Below are 19,347 nucleotides of genomic sequence, written 5' to 3' on the forward strand. Positions count from 1 at the left end.
GTGCTTGATCGTGCGCGTGCTCTCTCTCTCTCTCTCTGTCCAATAAATAAAATCTTTTTTAAAAATTGTACTGAATCTATAGATGGTTTTAGGTAGTATGGACAGTTTTAACAATATTAACTCTGAGTACAAAATATCTTTCCATTTATTTGTGTCTTCATTTTCTTTTTCTTTTTCTTTTTCTTTTAAGATTTATTTATTTATTTGACAGACAGAGGTCACAAGTTGGCAGAGAGGCAGGCAGAGAGAGAGGAGGAAGCAGGCTCTCTGCTGAGCAGAGAGCCCGATGTGGGGCTCGATCCCAGGACCCCGGGATCACGACCTGAGCCGAAGGCAGAGGCTTTAACCCACTGAGCCACCCAGGCGCCCCGTGTCTTCATTTTCTTTCATGAATGTATTACAGCTTACAGTGTACAGGTGTTTTACCTCCTTGGTTAAATTTATTCCTAGGTATTTCTTTCTTTTTGATGCAATTGTAAATGGGACTGCTTTCTTATTTTTTCCTTTCTGATAGTTCATTAGTGTATGGAAATGCAATAAACTTCTGTATATTGATTTTGCATCCTGCAACTTTACTAAATTCATTTATTAGTTCTAACAGATTTCTGACAGAGACTTTAGGATTTTCTATGAATAGTATCATGTTATCTACAAATACTGAAAGTTTTACCCCTTACTTTCTCATTTCAATGCCTTTTATTTCTTTTGTTTGCCTTATTGCTATGGCTAGGGCTTCTAATATTATGCTGAATAAAAGTGGCATCCTTGTCTTGTTCCTGATCTTAGAGAAAAAGCTTTCAGCTTTGTTTTGTTTTCTAATATAAGCTCTACTCCCAACATGGGGCTTTAACTCCCAACCCCAAGATCAAGAGTCACATGCTCTACCAACTGAGCCAGACAGACACCCCAAGGTTTCACCATTGAGCATGTTAGCTCTGGGTTTGTCATATATGGCCTTCAGTATACTGAAGTACAATTTCTCTATACCCACTTTGTTGAGAGTTTTTATCATAAACGGATGTTGAGTTTTGTCAAATGCTTTTTTTTTTTGCACCTATTGATGTATCATTTTTAGCTTTAATTTTGTTAAACTATATTGACGATATTAAAAAGAAGAATATGACATATCAAATGGAAAATTTATCCTGGCTGAAATTAAAATATCTGGAACACATTCAACATATTTAAAAATCCTCATGGGAAAAGTAAGGGAATACTTGAACATCTATTATCCCTAAAAACCAAGGAAGTATTTAACATTCAAAAATAATACAACTCAACCACTACTTCAGAAAAAAAACCCAAATAAGTCTTAAACAACAACCTGATAACTACCCCAAAATTCATGATTTATAAAGTTAATATTAAAAAATAACACTGTAAGATAATTCAAGATGTTTATATGACTGTGCTTCCATCTTAGGTAAAGTCTACTATGGGACATTTGGAAATAGCAGACAGCTTGGAGACTTTAACACTTAACATAGTTAAATTCAAAGATGGTTCTACAGCCATACTAACCTCTTCATGGCTCCAGGGTACTTATAATGAGAAAGGAATAGCCAGCAGCCATGATCTTCCCCCCTACTCCCATCAATAATTTATATAGTGACTCAGTCTTCCTCATCTCTAACCCTAATAATCAAAGTACTTCAGGAAAACTAAGCTTATCAGGAAAAAAAAATGAGAATAAATGATTTTTTTATTTTCTTTTAAAGATTTTATTTATTTATTTGAGAGAGAGAGAGATCACAAGTAGGCAGAGAGGCAGGCGGGGGGGGGGGGGCAGGCTCCCCACTGAGCAGAGAGCCTGATATGGAGCTCCATCCCAGGACCCCGAGACCATGACCCAAGCTGAAGGCAGAGGCTTGACCCACTGAGCCATCCAAGTGCCCCAAGAATAAATGATTTAGTGTTTAAAGATCTGATCTTTATACTAGGAGTTCTCATTTTAGGGAAAGTACCTGTTGCGGGGGGTGGGGGGAGGAAAAGGATGGCATCCTGGCTACCATCTGACATAAGTAAATTGTTCATTCAAAATGCACTTCACAAATATTTAATAGGGTGTTTTTTATGTGCCAGGTATTTTACTAGGGACCAGGAATTTTTAAAAAGAAAGGAAGGAAGGAAGAAAAAGAAAAATGAGTAGGATACAGTTCCTTTCTAGAAGAGCATTATAGTCAAGTACAAAAGTCAGCAAAATAATCAGCACAAAAAGCATCTTTTTTTTTAAGATTTTATTTATTTATTTGACAGAGAGAGACACAGCAAGAGAGGGAACACAAGCAGGGGGAGGGGGAGAGGGAGAAGTAGGCTTCTGGCTGAGCAGGGAGCCGATGCAGGGCTCCTTCCCAGGACCCTGGGATCATGACCTGAGCCGAAGGCAGATGCTTAACAATGGAGACACGCAGGCACCCCAAGTATCTGTTTTTTTAAATGTTAAACTACCCGTATCCCAGGACAATTAAAATGAGAAGATCCAGGGAACTCAATAAAAACCATATCCAGCTGAAATTTTGTGAAATACGCCTAAATATTACATACATCTAGGTAAAACACATCAATGTAAAAATAACAAATGCCACTTTAAGGTACTTTTTCTGCTAGGCAGAAGACCCTATTTATGAGTTCATTTAATCTTCAACAATCTTAGGAAGCAGAGACTACCATTACTATTATTGTTACTGTTATTTCATCTCTAATTTCTCAAATTGTGTCCTCTTCTGTTTTGTACTTTTTCAGTGAGGATATGCATGAGGTAATGTAACTGGCTGGTCACACCTGAGCATGAATTCTTGAGTCAGAAAACCTGAGTTTGAATTTCTTAACCACCTACTGAAGTGTGACTGTACAAATCAATTTATCTTCTGTAAGCCTGGGATAGTGGTAACTAGGATGTCTCAGTCAATGACAGAGCACTGAGGCCTTAGAGGACCAGGAGACGCCAATCATTGGTAGAGAGTATGGCCCTGTCATGCAGGACACCATGACTGCAGGACACAGGTAAAGCAGGTTTCAGATGTCCTCTGCCAATGACACTTCAAATACCATAAGGCATCCTAGGTATGAATTTGAAGCCAAACTACTGAAAAATTAAACACAGTGACATGACCATTTTATTGAAGAAAAAAAATTACTCTTGTTTTATCTCCAGGATTTTAAGTCTTCTTTAACATATAAAAATCCCTTTAGAAACTTCCTTTATCTCTACCCTACCCCTATAAACAACTTAAAAGTATATAATCGATCTCTCCTCGTAATCACAGTTTGGCAATTTTTGCCCATGGGTCTTGTGTCCCGTGCTATAATAAAAGCACCTTTTTGCACCCAAAAAAAAAAAAAAAGAAAGAAAGAAAAAAAAGAAATTACTCTGGTAGCAGTATGGAACTAGACAGAGAAGAATTTAACCAAAAAAGAGAAATAAGTATATTCCTATAGCAGATCACTAGCTGCCTCCTAATAGCTACAATGATAATGGTGGTGGTGGTGATGGTGGCGGTTGACAGAAGCCCCAGTTTTAAGTAGAGATACGTATCACATTTCTCAGTAACCTGTCAGCTAACTTTCAACCAAACAAGGTGATGTGGGCCTAAAGGGAAGGAGTCATCCCTCTTCTCCACTTCGTCCATCCTCTTACTCAGCACACAGATGTGACAGGGTTAAGATGTTAAATATAAAGCTGGAAGCAGCCTATACAAACCCAAAACAGTCTAGACCCAGGACTTTACGTGAAAGAGAAATAAATTTCCATATTGAGGTTTTTTTATTGTTTTAAGATTTTTTTATTTGACAGAGAGAGAGAGCGCGCGCGCTGAGAGCAGGAACACAAGCAGGGGGAGTGCGAGAGGGAGAAACAGGCTTCCTGCCTACAAAAAGCCCAATGCCAGCTTGATCCCAGGACTCTGGGATCATGACCTGAGCCGAAGATGGACACTTAATGACTGAGCTACCCAGGAGTCCCAAATTTCTATATTGTTGAGAACATTTATGTTAGATCTCTACTAAAGGCAGTCAAACGTCTATCAAAACAGAGTGCTCTTTATAGCAATGGAAAAGGACCTGAACCATGGCAGTGACAGTAGAAACAGAAAGAAAAAGAGGAATGTGAGAAAAACTTAAGAAAAATAAAATACTTTTAAGTGAAAATGAAGGAAAAAAGGAAAAATGTGGCAAGTTTCTGATATGAGTGAATGACCAAGGTGAAAAGGTTTGGAAGCGCAAAGGATATTTACTCAGCAATGCTGAATTTCCAACTCCTCTAAGACTTAGGTGGATGTTTTTTTTCTGTAGGCAGTTCCACGTCCTAGTCCCCACCTACATACCCTTGCTAGTATCCTCTTGATGTCTGAAGGCTGTCCAAAAATCCTAATGATTACAAATTTAGTAGGTTTCATACTGATAAGGATGTGATCCTTTTTTTTTTTTTTTTAGATTTTATTTATTTATTTGAGAGAGAGAGAGAGTGAGAGAAGGTACAGGGGGAGGAGCAGAGGGAGAAACACACTCACCGGATGAGCAGGGAACCCAACATGGGGCTCAATCAATCCCAGGACCTTTGGATCATGAGTTGAGCCAAAAGCAGATGCTTAACCAACTAAGCCACCCAGATGCCAAAGATGTGAGTCTTTTAAGTAATTTTTCCATTTCTCTGCTAGTGAGACTGATCAAGCATAACAAAATTACAAATTCCTCAAGAACAAGGCCAACATCTACACCCCAACCCGACCACTCACTCAATAGACATTTGACTGACTGGCTTAAAAGAAGCCATTTGACAATTCACTTATGAAAGTCTGCTGATCTTTCTCTGAAGGTGAAGGGTCTGATTTTTTTTCTAAATGCTCTACTCCTATTAATAGAACCTGTAAAAGAGGGTGCCTGAGTGGCTCAGTGGGTTAAGTGTCTGTCTTTGGCTCAGGTCATGATCCCAGAGTCCCGCAATCAAGACTTGCATTGGGCTATCTGCTCAGTGGAGAGTGTGCTTCTCCCTCTCCCCCTCCCTGTGTGCTCTTTCTCATAATTCTTGAGGAAAAAAAAAATAAGAAGAAGAAAGGAAAAAAAAGGAAGAACCTGTAAAAGAGAACTTTCAGTATCTGGCTTGTTTTTTGCTGTAGCATGATGCCTGGCCCATAAGAGCCTCAAATAAACAAATAACTAAACAGTATATTTATCTGAGAATTCCCCAACTTCAACAGGGGACTGCACACAATGTAAGAACATGAGCCATGGACTTTAAAAACAAACAAACAAACAAACAAACAAACCAGGATTCAGAACCTGATGCCACCAGTCCCAGCTATATAACCCTGAACAAATTACTTAAGGTCTCCAAGTCTCAGTAACTTCACCTATCTTATGTATTTGTTGAGAGAAATTAATGATAAATAAAGTTTGGCATATGGTATTTGATAAATGACAGCCATATTAATGGAATCTATCCCATCCTTCAATTTAAAAAGGCCGAGAAAGTTATCATATAATCTCCTGAACTATATTGTGGTAACTTTATGAAATGCTACAGTGTTTTCAAATATCCTTCATGCTTCTACAACCATATTTCTCAAACACACAATCTGAACAATAGCAGTGAAAGAAAATTTGGGGGACAAAAGCCTTCAGTTTTTCACCAATCTAAATCAATCTTTATTGTTGTTCCCTCTCAATTTGTTCCTCCTTTAAAAAAAAATGAGTTTTGGGGCGCCTGGGTGGCTCAGTGGGTTAAAGCCTCTGCCTTCGGCTCAGATCGTGATCTCAGGGTCCTGGGATGGAGCCCCACATCAGGCTCTCTGCTCAGCGGGGAGCCTGCTTCCTCCTCTCTCTCTGCCTGCTTCTCTGCCTACTTGTGACCTCTGTCTGTAAAATGAATAAATTTTTTTAAAAATCTTTAAAAAATTAAAATTAAAAAAAATAATAAAAATAAATGAGTTTTGGGATGCCTGGGTGGCTCAGTTGCTTAAGCGACTGCCTTCAGCTCAGATTATGATCCCAGAGTCCCAGGACCGAGTTCCACATCAGATTTCCAACTCCATGGGGAGTCTGCTTCTCCCTCTGACCTTCTCCTCTCTCATGCTCTCTCTCACTCTCTCCCTCAAATAAATAAATAAAATCTTAAAAAAAAAAAAAATGAGGTGCGCCTGGATGGCTCAATGGGTTAAAGCCTCTGCCTTCGGCTCAAGTTGTGATCCCATGGGATTGAGACGCGCATCAGGCTCTCTGCTCAGCGGGGAGCCTGCTTCCTCCTCTCTCTCCCTGCCTCTCTGCCTACTTGTGATCTCTGTCTGTCAAATAAATAAATAAACCCTTTTTTTTTAAAAATGAGTTTTGTTAATCTAGTCCTGTGTGGATCCTGATTTACGCAGGCTACAATTATTTGGTAAAATATCTGTCTCAAAAGAAAAACAAGTAGCATTCTTTTCAAATTCCATTCAACCGCGTGGGACAATTATATAAAGCATTTGTAAAATTCACTCCAGTCCCAATTGCTACTTTCCATTGCAAATTAATGTTCATACTATTATTTTCCAAGCTTGTTCTGACACTTGATTTCTTTCTCTAAATGTAGCTGGACTTAGCTTAAGCTGGAAAAAACGAAGCACATATTTTTACCTACAAGCAGATGTCAATAAGTATAAACAGATTTTTTTCACTTAAAAACTTGCCTCGGGGTGCCTGGGTGGCTCAGTGGGTTAAGCCTCTGCTTTTGGCTCAAGTCGTGATCCCAGGGTCCTGGGATGGAGCCCCACATTGGACTCTGCTCAGCAGAGAGCCTGCTTCTTCCTCTCTCTCTCCCTGCCTCTCTGCCTACTTGTGATCTCTGTCTGTCGAATAAATAAATAAAATCTTGGGCGCCTGGGTGGCTCAGTGGGTTAAAGCTTCTGCCTTCGGCTCGGGTCATGATCCCAGGGTCCTGGGATCGAGCTCCGCGTCAGGCTCTCTGCTCAGCGGGGAGCCTGCTTCCTCCTCTCTCTCTCTCTGCCTGCCTCTCAGACTGCTTGTGATCTCTGCCTGTCAAATAAATAAATAAGATCTTTAATAAATAAATAAATAAATAAATAAATAAATAAAATCTTAAAAAAAAAAAAACCTTGCCTCAAAACTAGTTATTTTCTTTTTTAAAAAAAGATTTTATTTATTTATTTGACAGAGATCACAAGCAGGCAGAGAGGCAGGTGGGTCGGTAGGGAGGGGGCAGGCTCCAAGCTGAGCAGAGAGCCACATGCAGGGCTCAATCCCAGGACCCTGAGATCATAACCTGAGCCTAAGGCAAAGGCTTAATCCACTGAGCCACCCAGGAACCCCAAAACTAGTTATTTCCTTAAAAAAAAAAAAACTATTTTCTCTAAACAAAAATCTTCAATTTCAAGTTTTTAAGCCTATATTTTAAATAAAGTGAATTGATAGCATATTGGCTTAAAGGAGAAAATAAATTGAGATGTCAAGTTCCCAAACACATTGTTTTTTCAAATCATAGTGTTGACCTTGTAAATTAATAAAATATACAAAGAGCTACAAACAATGGATCAAGGGAAAAGAAGTAATCTACTTCTGACGGTCTTATCAATGGAAAATGGGATGATACAAATTCTTACTCCTAACTCAGTCTATTAGGGAAATCACTAAAAAGAAAGTTCTATAAATCTATCTACTTGATAAATGCCAACTAAATAATTATTCACCTCTGATTAGGTAAAGTAGTCTGCTAAAACAACATAACTATCTGGGGCACCTAGGTGGCTCAGTGGGTTAAGCCTCTGACTTTGGCTCAGGTCATGATTTCAAGGTCCTGGAATGGAGCCTTACATTGGGCTCCCTGCTCAGCGGGAGGCCTGCTTCTCCCTCTCCCACTCCCCCTGCTTGTGTTCTCTCTCTTGCTGTGTCTTCTATCAAATAAAATCTTTTGAAAAAAAAAGTACACCTATTTTTAAAAATCTCTAAAAAGAAAAAACAAAACAATATAAGTATCTCTGCTGAAAGGATTTTTTTCTCCAGTTTCAAAAATTTGTCTATTCAAAGAATATTGGGATTTATTTGGGCCATGCCCTCAAGGAACTCTCAGTCTAGATAAATCAGACAAATACAAAAGGGAAGAGCATATAATTTTCAGAACTCAAACTACTGGTTTTAAATATGTTTGGGACATATAAAGGCCAAAGACAAGTAGCAATCTCTAACTTTCAGAGACATAATTTGAGTTAGGCATATATCTGATATCTCTGCTCCAGTTCCTTAGCATTTTCACCCACATGAAGCTATTCAGTTTACTCTGTTGCTGCTTAAGCCATAAATCTTATTAAGCGATTTTTTTTCTAATTAAAATCCCTCTGAAGAAAATGGGAGTATGAAGTAACACAGTCTTTCTGGAAGAGAACTGAGCAATATACCTCACAACTATTTTTTTTTTTTTTTAATGTTCTTTTGGCATTCAAGAATGGCTGGAACCAGAAATTTGAGTGATGTTCCCAAGCTCTGTCTCTCTCTCTCATGCTTTGGCTATCTCTGACTTTATTCAATATTGAGCCAGACTCTCAACACAGTAGGGAAAATACACACCGGAAACCCCAACTAAGTCACAATCTCCAACCTTAGTCACCCTTGTAGAAAGAGAATGTCTTGTTCCTTCCAAAAGAAAAGATCCAGAGATGGCTCTTATTAGCCCAGTTTATAATAGGGGATGGGGGCGCCTGAGTGGCTCAGTGGGTTAAGCCGCTGCCTTCAGCTCAGGTCATGATCTCAGGGTCCTGGGATCGAGTCCCGCATCCGGCTCTCTGCTCAGCAGAGAGCCTGCATCCCTCTCTCTCTCTGCCTGCCTCTCTGCCTACTTGTGATCTCTCTCTATCAAATAAATAAATAGGGGCGCCTGGGTGGCTCAGTGGGTTAAGCCGCTGCCTTCAGCTCAGGTCATGATCTCAGGGTCCTGGGATCAAGTCCCGCATCGGGCTCTCTGCTCAGCAGGGAGCCTGCTTCCCTCTCTCTCTCTGCCTGCCTCTCCATGTACTTGTGATTTCTCTCTGTATAAAATCTTTAAAAAATAAATAAATAAATACATACATACATACATACATAAAAATCTTTAAAAAAAAATAAATAAATAGGGGCGCCTGGGTGACTCAGTGGATTAAGCCGCTGCCTTCGGCTCAGGTCATGATCTCAGGGTCATGGGATCGAGTCCCGCATCGGGCTCTCTGTTCGGCAGGGAGCCTGCTTCCCTCTCTCTCTCTCTGCCTGCCTGTCTACTGTGATCTCTCTCTGTCAAATAAATAAATAAAATCTTTTAATAAATAAATAAATAAATAAATAAATAAAATAAAATAAAATAGGGGGTGGGAGTAACTAGGACTAGCATTTTCCCTGGGACTAAAAGAAAGAGTCCCAGGTCCCTGGGACTAAAAGGATGTTGGAGAAAAATTTAGCACATGTCCATATAAATAAACATATCCTTTGATCCAGCAATTCCACTTCTAGAAATTAAAACTTGCACTATTATTGTGTTACAATTTTTATTATTGTTTATTTTATTTTATTTAAAATCAATTAACATGGGGCACCTGGGTGGCTCAGTTGGTTAAGCGACTGCCTTCAGCTCAGGTCTCGATCCCAGGGTCCTGGGATTGAATCCCATGTCGGGCTTCCTGCTCAGTGGGGAGCCTGCTTCCCCCCCACTGCCTGCCTCTCTGCTTACTTGTGCTCTTTCTCCCTCTGTCAAATAAATTAAATCTTTTTAAAAAATTATAGTAAGATAAAATAAATTAACATGGTGTATTACTAGTTTCAGAGACAGTTTAATGATTTATCAATTGCATATACCACCCAGTGCTCATTACATCAAGTGCCCTCCTTAATGCCAGTCACTCATTTACCCCACCACCCTCACTTTCCCTTCAGCAACCCTCAGTTTATTTCCTATACTTAAGAGTCTCTTATAATTTGTCTCCCTCTCTGATTTCATTTTATTTTATTTTCCCCTCCCTTCCTCTATTTCATCTGTCCCATGTCTCCAAAGCCATAAGAGACCTAGGAATAAACCTAACCAAACAGGCAAAGGATCTGTACTCAGAAAACTACAGAACACTCATTTAAAAAATTGAGGAAGACACAAAGAAATGGAAAAACGTTCCATGCTCATGGATTAGAAGAACAAATATTGTTCAAATGTCTATGCTCCCTATAGCAATCCACACATTCAATGCAATCCCTATCAAAATGCCATCAACTTTTTTCACAGCTGGAACAAATAATCCTAAAATTGGTATGGATCCAGAAAAGGCTTTGAATAGTCAAAGGAATATTGAAAAAGAAAACCAAAACTGGTGCATCAAAATTCTGATGCATCTACAATTTTCTCATATGTCTGTTGTCCATCTGTATGTCTTCTTTGGAGAAGTGCCTATACATGTCTTCTGTCATTGACTGATTGAATTATTTGTTCTTTGGGTGTTGAATGTGGTAAGTTTTTTTTACAGATTGTGGATACTACTAACCTTTTACCTAATATGTCATTTGCAAATTTCTTCTCCCATCCTGTCGGTTGTCTTTTGGTTTTGTTGACTGTTGCTTCCTTTGCTGTGCAAAAATTTTCATCTTGATGAAGTTCCAATAGTTCATTTTTGCCTTTGTTCCCCTTGCCTTCAGAGATGTGTCTAGCAAGAAGTTGCTATAGCCGAGGTCAAAGAGGTTGCTGCCTGCGTTCTCTAGGATTTTGATGGATTCCTCTCTCCCATTTAGGTCTTTCATCCATTTTTAGTCCATTTTTGTGTTTGATGTAAGGAAATAGTCCACTTACATTCTTCTGCATGTGGCTGTCCAAGTTTCCCAACACCATTGTTGTAGAGACTGTCTTTTTTCCATTGGATATTCTTTCCTGCTCTGTTGAAGATTTCTTGACCATAGGGTTCAGGGTCTATCTACCTCTGGGTTCTCTGTTCTGTCCCTTGATCTACGTGTCTGTGTTTGTGCCAGTACTATATTGTGTTGAGGATTACAACTTTGGTTTCTGGTTTTTTGGTTTTTTAAGATTTTATTTAGGGGCGCCTGGATGGCTCAGTTGTTACACATATGCTTTCAGCTCAGGTGACAATCCCGGGGTCCTGGGATCAAGCCCCATATCAGGCTCCCTGCTCCGCAGGAAGCCTGCTTCTCCCTCTCCCACTCTCCCTGCTTGTGTTCCCTCTCTTGCTGTGTAGCACCCCAATGTTCTCCTAGCTGCCTGTTGAGCCCAGCACCCAGCCACGGCTTGTTGCTGGATCAAGCCATTGACCTCCTTGTGGCCATCTTCCACAAGTACTCAGGCAAGGAGCCAAAGGAGCTACTCCAGAAAGAGCTCACCACTGGCCAGAAGCTGCAGAATGTGGACACTGCAAAGGTGATAAAGGACCTGGACCAGAACAAGGACCAACTGGTAAACTTCCAAGAATATGTCACCTTCCTGGGAGCCGTTCTGTTAATCTACAATGATAACCTGAAAAATCAGGAAGGCAGAGATACTCTCTGTCAGGCCTAAGTCAAATCCAGTGGTGGGTAACTGTACAAAAAAATTTTTTTATTAAAAAAAAAGTGAGGGCGCCTGGGTGGCTCAGTGGGTTAAGCCTCTGCCTTCAGCTCAGGTCATGATCTCAGGGTCCTGGGATCGAGCCCCACATCAGGCTCTCTGCTTGGCAGGGAGCCTGCTTCCTCCCCTCTCTCTCTGCTTGCCTCTCTGCCTACTTGTGATCTCTCTCTGTGAAATAAATAAATAAAATCTTAAAAAAAAAAAAAAAGTGATAGGAGAGCTTTTAGAAAACATTATTTCAGTTTAACTGTACAAATTAAACCAGTCCAGGATTTAGATGTTTGGGGATTTGAACTACTGTTTTTTAAAAACTGCTTCAACAAACATTCATGCTTACTGAGTAATAAAAATGGTATCATTATTTGTTCAGATTAAAATCAAACAGGAAAGATTACAAAGCATTAATTAAATATGAACACATAGTTCTACAAAACTTATTTTTCTTTTAAAGGTAACAGAAAATGTGATGCTTGTTTAGCTGCACTTTGAGTTGTGGGTGAATGTTATGACCATGTTTCTAGGTAACATCAAAGTTTTGTCAATGCTGAGAACATGGGTGGAAAACAGGTACAAATACAAAGATGCCTTCTTCCCACAGTTCTGTATACGCTATATTATTCTTTTCCTATGCTGAATTCTAATACAGCAGACCAGCTGGTGCTGTAGTTTAAGGCCTGTGGTTAAAGAATGAAATGTCTCCTAAAACACAGTCCTGACATAATCATCTAGAAAAGAGAGATCCTTGGACAGGAAACTAGAACCAGGAGAGTGTACCTTAAACAGATCTGACAGGAATAGACTATTTGACCCCCATCTAAGGCCTAGACCTAAGGAAACATATATTTTTTTAATATTTTATTTATTTATTTGAGAGGTAGAGAGAGACAATGAAAGAGAGCATAAGAGTAGAGAGGTCAGTGGGAGAAGCAGCCTTCCTGCTGAGCAGGGAGCCCAATATGGGACTCGATCCCAGGACCCTGGGATCATGACCCGAACCGAAGGCAGTTGCTTAACCAACTGAGCCAACCAGGTGCCCCTTAAGGAAACATATTAAAAGAAAAAACAACCTCTATTAACTGATGGCAGGCCAGAAACCAGCTAGGACAGTATCTCTTTTGGAGACCAAACAGAATTAAACTATACCTTGCAGACCAGAAGACCGACTTGAAAGTTACTCTCTGACTTCATTATTACTGTTTTGTTTGTAGCCTTTAGGAAACTCTCATTTCAGAGGTGTCTGGCTGAGCAAACAAAAATGACTAGATGGAGAGGTCCAGAATGTTAAGAAAAAGTGATATTCCACAAGAACACTAAAGAAACAACCATGTGGTAGCTTTCCTTCCATTGCCAACCTTAGAGGACTGGAGTTTATTGTATTACAAGAAATATATATACAAATAAAATGGAATGTTACTCAGCCATAAAAAAGGAATGAGATCCTACCATTTGCAACAACATGGATGGACATAGAGGGTATAAAGGTAAAGTAAGTCAGTCAGAGAAAGACGAATATGATTTCACTCATATGTAGAATTTAAGAAACAAATGAAAAAAGAAAAAAAGGGATGCCTGGGTGGCTCAGTTGGTTGGACAACTGCCTTCGGCTCAGGTCATGATCCCGGAGTCCCAGGATGGAGTCCCGCATCAGGCTCCCAGCTCCATGGGGAGTCTGCTTCTCCCTCTGACCTTCTCGCTCATGCTCTCTCTCACATAAATAAATAAGATCTTTAATAAAAAAAAAAAAGAGAGAGAGAGAGAGACAAAGAGACTTCTAAATGAAAAGAACAAAGCGGTGGTTGCCACTTGGAAGGGGCACAGACTGCTGACCAGGAAGATTAAGAGTACACTTACCTTGATAAGCACTAATGTACAGAATTGCTCAATCATTATACTGTACACCTGAAACTGATATGACACTGTTGGTTAATTGTACTTCAGTAAGAAAATAGTAAATGAAAAAGAACTAGAAAAAATTTTTATATGGTAATTCTATGGGTTTTTTTTTACCTTTTTTAAAATTATTTTTATTAACATATAATATATTATTAGCCCCAGGGGTACAGGTCTGTGAATCATCAGGCTTACACACTTCATAGCACTCACCATATCACATACCCTCCCCAATGTCCACAACCCAACCACCCTCTCCATACCCTTCTCCCCCCAGCAACCCTCAGTTTTTTTGTCTCCTCCCAATCCCATCTTGTTTCACTTTTTCCTTCTCTAACCCCCAAACCTCTGTCTCTCAAATTCCGGGAGGTCATATGATAATTGTCTTTCTCTGATTGACTTATTTCACTCAGCATAATTCCCTCTAGAATTGGAAAATTTCTATACAAATACCTAGAATAAAATTAACTGTGACAAGTCTGAAGAGACAGGTACTACGGTCAAGATTCAGCACCCTTCTATAATGTTTAAAATATTTATAATAAGTATGTATTACTGCAGTAAATCAAATATAAAACAATTTAGCAACAGAGAAGTAAGTAAAAGCATGAAAGTGCTGAGTATTAGAACCATGACAGTATGAGTTAAAACCCGAGTAGAAAAACAGATGAGGAGAGTTTCTAATCATCTAGACAAAAGAATTGAAGAGCCAGGAGCGCCTGGGTGGCTCTGTGGGTTAAGGCCTCTGCCTTCGGCTTGAGTCATGATCCCAGAGTTCTGGGATCGAGCCCTACATCGGGCTCTGCTCGTCAGGGAGCCTGTTTCCTCACCTCTCTGCCTGCCTCTCTGCCTACTTGTGGTCTCTGTCTGTCAAATAAATAAATAAAATCTTTAAAAAAAAAAAAAAGAATTGAAGAGCCAAACAGAAAAAGATCAATCAGAAACTCTGTTTCTCAGTCAGAAATAGGTCTCCAAGTAGGAAAAGTCCAGATGGACAAATTACAAAGGAGACCTGACCACAAGTCTAAAATCAAAGGCAATTAACCTGCTTCCTATGAAAGCAAGCACTTTTCCCCAGTTTTTCCAAAGATATAATTTTAAACATTCTATGTAACAGGTTTTCAAATTTTGTTTTCCAAAGGATCAACTATTTCAACTCCAGAGATAAAATGCAGAAGGGCAAGAAAAAAATCCAATGAAAAGTGATTAGTCTACGAAAACAGCTGAGAAAAAAAAAAGTCTTAGCTGCTCTAATATAATTTTCATTTAATACTTATCAGTTCTGTTCAGGCCCCAATATTATTACTTTTCAGTTCTCCTCTTCCAGTCCCACTATTTCAGCCAAACTGAGAATCTACTCATAGTTCATCACTTCAGTGCATTTGCCACTACTACTGTCCCTAACCTGATAATCCTTGCCTATTCCTTTCCCTCATTCTTCTTCACTCCCCAGTCCCTACAATATATCTACAAAGAAAAATTATTTAAAGTCAGAAAATCAATTTCAAGTCCCACTTAATCCCATTTACCTCAATTTAGAATCAGTATGAAAGTGAGCAAATTATTTAACTTTGATGGACCCCAGGGTCCATCTCACCATGTTACTGTGAAGAGTCCGTGAGATAATGTATGTGAAAATGCTCAATATTTTTTAACAAATGAACTGAAGATCCAAACAGATAGCCTGCTTATAAAGGAAATGCCTAAAGTAACAAATGTAAGCTATGTGACACATCTAAAGAAAATATTGAGACTAAGCAGTAAAATTTATTTATTTATTTTAAAGTAGGCTCCATGCCCAACGTGGGGACTGAACTAACCCTGAGATCAAGGGTCCCATAATCTACTGACTAAACTAGCCAGGCAACCCCGCACAAGTAAAATTTAGAATGAAGAATACAGGGACGCCTGGGTGGCTCAGTTGGTTAAGCAGCTGCCTTCGGCTCAGGTCATGATCCCAGCGTCCTGGGATCGAGTCCCGCATCGGGCTCCTTGCTCCGCAGGGAGCCTGCTTCTCCCTCTGACTCTGCCTTCCACTCTGTCTGCCTGTGCTCGCTCTCACTCGCTCTCTCTCTGACAAATAAATAAATAAAATCTTTAAAAAAAAAAAAAAAAAGAATGAAGAATATACATCGATCTAAACCTTTTTAACAACTATGTGCAGTGTGTGTGTATAATATATATAATATATATAATGTTATATATATATATTCATTCATATATATTCGTATTCCAAAGAATTCTGACCTTTTTATAGCATATTATTCCCCCAAATATTTAGATTGAATTGTTTTAATTTGTAATGTTGTGAGAATTTTTTTTACTATATTTGGCTTCTAAAAGCATAATATATTGGGACACCTAAGTGGCTCAATTGGTTAAGGGTCCCAGGGTCCTGGGATCGAGCCCCACATTGGGGTCCCTACTCAGCAAGAAGCCTTCTTCTCCCCTGCCCCTCACCTTGCTCTTGTGCTGTCTCTCTCAAATAAATAAATCTTTTTTTAAAAAAAGCATAATATATTATAAAATTACTTTTTAATTGTCTTATATTTAGTACTACTCTATCCAGACACATTTCCCAATACTTACAAAACCAAGCATTATAAAAACTTCATGAACCATCATGTATACAGAAGGCTGAATAGAGTCCCCCCAAAATTCCACCCAAACCCCAAAATGTTACCTTATTTGGAAACAGGGTCTCTGTTGATGTAATTATTTAAGGATCTCAAGATAAAATCAAGCTGGATTTAGGGTGCACCCTAAATTCAATGATTACTGTCTTTTTTAAGATTTTATTTATTTAAGGGCGCCTGGCTGGCTCAGTGGGTTAGGGCCTCTGCCTTCGGCTCAGGTCATAATCCCAGGGTCCTGGAATCAAGCCCCCAATCAGGCTCTCTGCTCAGCGGGGAGCCTGCTCCCTTCCTCTCTCTCTGCCTGCCTCTCTGCCTACGTGTGATCTCTGTCTGTCAAATAAATAATTAAAATCTATTAAAAAAAAAAAAAGGAAAAGGAGATGTGGACTCAGACACAAAAAAGAAAGCCATCTAAAGGTGAGGCAGAGAGCAGAGTGATGCTGTCATAAATCAAGAAAGTCTAGAGTCACCAGAACCTGGAAGACACAAGGAAGGATTCTTCCCTAGAGTCTTCAGAGGGAGCACTGTCTTCCCAGCACCTTGATTTCAGACTTACTGTCTCCAGAGCTGTGAAAGAGTAAGTGTTGTTTTAAGCCACCAAATTTGCAAGATGTGTTATGGCAGCCTTAATGCTGGAGATATAAACTGTGGCTATTATAGGGGTGCCTGGGTGGCTCGGTGGGCTAAAGCCTCTGCCTTCGGCTCAGGTCATGATCCTAGGGTCCTGGGATTGAGCCCCGCATCAGGGGCTCTGCTTGGCAGGGAGCCTGCTCCCTCCTTTCTCTCTGCCTGCCTCTGACTACTTGTGATCTCTGTCTGTCAAATAAATAAATAAAATCTTTAAAAAATAAATAAATGAACTGTAGCTATTACAGTTAAATGTTGTTAAAACATTTATTTTTTTAGGGCGCCTGGGTGGCTCAGTGGGTTAAGCCGCTGCCTTCGGCTCAGGTCATGATCTCAGGGTCCTGGGATCGAGTCCCACGTCGGGCTCTCTGCTCAGCGGGGAGCCTGCTTCCTCCTCTCTCTCTCTGCCTGCCTCTCTGCCTACTTGTGATCTCTCTCTGTCAAATAAATAAATAAAATCTGGGGCGCCTGGGTGGCTCAGTGGTTTGGGCTGCTGCCTTCGGCTCGGGTCATGATCTCAGGGTCCTGGGATCGAGCCCCGCATCGGGCTCTCTGCTCCGCAGGAAGCCTGCTTCCCTCTCTCTCTCTCTCTCTCTCTGCCTGCCTCTCTGCCTACTTGTGATCTCTGTCTGTCAAATAAATAAATAAAATCTTTAAAAAAAATAAAAAATAAATAAATAAAAATAATAAATAAATAAATAAAATCTTTTTAAAAAAAATTTTTTTTTAAAGATTTCACTTATTTATTTGACAGAGAGAGAGAGACCAGGAACACAAGCAGGGGACTGGGAGAAAGAAAGCAGGCCTCCTGCAGAATAGGGACCACAAGGTGGGGCTTGATCCCAGGACCCTAGGATCATGACCTGAGCCGAAGGGAGATGCTTCAGGACTGAGCCACCCAGATGCCCCTTGTTAAAATATTTTAAAAAGTGAAGATTATTTCTCTGATATTTCCTATAAAAGTGTCAAGTCTCCCTTAAAATACAAGTATTTACTTTCTTAATCTTTTTTTCCTAATTCCAAAATAATCAATTGTCTGTAAAACCATACATAACATTTTTTTTTTAAATCTAGCCTGTCTGAAATTCATCTAGTAGTTGTATGAAATATTTACATAGGCAAAATTACTTTTTCATTCTTTTTTTTTTTTTCCAGTAAATAATGAAACATAGTTTAAAAAAAAAACAAAACACCTCTAGGGTGCTTGGTGGCTCAGATGGTTAAGTGTCTGCCCTTCACTCAGGTCATAATCTCGAGATCCTGGGATCAAGCCCCATGTCAGCAGGGAGTCTGCTTCTCCCTCTCCCTCTGCCTCTTCCCCGGCTTGTGGTCTCTCTCTCTCTCTCTGATTTTACGAAATGCAAAGATCTTGATTAACTCCACATGTCCGTGATCTCTCTGCTACACCTGACACTGAGAAATGTTCCTTCACTTTCTATGACTCTGGACTTCCAACACAGAAAACTCTAATTTATAGTAGTTTAACCATATAAGGTTATAATCTTTCATGTAAAAAAACAAACAAACAACCCTCAGGACGCCTGGGTGGCTCAGTCGGTTAAGGATCTGCCTTCAGGTCAGGTCATGATCCCAGGATCTGGAATGGAGCTCCACCTCGGACTCCTTGCTCAACGGGAAGCCTGCTTCTCCCTCTCCCTCTACCTGTGCTCTCTATCTCTAATAAATGAATAAAATCTTTTAAAAAATTTCAGAAGGCAGTTACGACAATCCCACTATATATCATTAAAGCCCAGGTTCTTTCTAGGGTGTGGGCCCTCCTCTACATGGCCAAGATGCCTACTGGAGCTCCAGTCTTTATATCAGCAGGCCAGTCTCAGGAAGGAGAAAAACTAGGAAGGTACACCCTTTAAGGCTATTTTTGGGACATTGAGCTCATTTCCACTTATATCAAACTGGCCAGAACTTATTCTCATTTATATTTCTTAGAAACATGAAAATGTGAGCAGGAAAAACAGCGGTGGGGAAACAAAAAGAAACAAAACTTGAAATCTGTCCCTGCATGGCCACATGACCAACCAAAAATCAGAGGTTCTATCACCCTCCAAATGTCTCTCCCAAACTTTACAATCCTCCTGCTATGGCTCCTTTTACTTTCAAACTTCCTTGCAATAGATTACCCAAAACTCAGTCTTTGGTTCTCTATTCTTCCACTCTACACCAACTTTCTGTGGGCATTCACGGTGTCATAGCTCTATCATAATGACTCTCAAGTCTTTGTGTTCAGCCCCTACCTGTCCCCTTTTCTGAAGTCTCCATTTGGATGGCTATAAAGTAAAACCCCATCATCTTCCAAGCCCACAAAGACAAATAAAAAATGTCAAGAGAGGGGCAACTGGGTGGCTCAGCGGGTTAAAGCCTCTGCCTTCAGCTCAGGTCACAGTCCCAGAATCCTGGGATCGAGCCGCATTGGGTTCTCTGCTCAGCGGGGAGCCTGCTTCCCTTCCTCTCTCTCTGCCTGCCTCTCTAGGCACCTACTTGTGATCTCTGTCTGTCAAATGAATAAATAAAATCTTAAAAAAAGAAAGAAAGAAAGAAAGAAATGTCAAGGGAAAAAGATTTTCAATCTATTTAAGTCATGGTATCACAAATATCCCAGACTTTCATGTTTAGAATTTTGACATCATCTCT

The 19,347-nt window shown here is 39.9% G+C and overlaps 2 protein-coding genes across 3 annotated transcripts in view; one reads left to right on the plus strand and one right to left on the minus strand.

Annotated features, from left to right (window-relative positions):
* The window catches only part of SBF2 (SET binding factor 2), a 476,395-nt gene that overhangs the window by 444,768 nt on the left and 12,280 nt on the right, over positions 1-19,347 (minus strand). The window lies entirely within an intron of this gene.
* LOC116598660 (protein S100-A6-like) lies at positions 2,987-11,497 on the plus strand. The gene is made up of 2 exons (XM_032357820.1): positions 2,987-3,003; positions 11,200-11,497. The coding sequence occupies exons 1-2, from the start codon at positions 2,987-2,989 to the stop codon at positions 11,495-11,497; spliced, it is 315 nt and encodes a 104-aa protein (XP_032213711.1).

The sequence above is a fragment of the Mustela erminea genome, chromosome 9 (genome assembly GCF_009829155.1).
Source record: "Mustela erminea isolate mMusErm1 chromosome 9, mMusErm1.Pri, whole genome shotgun sequence".
Lineage (NCBI taxonomy): Eukaryota > Metazoa > Chordata > Mammalia > Carnivora > Mustelidae > Mustela > Mustela erminea.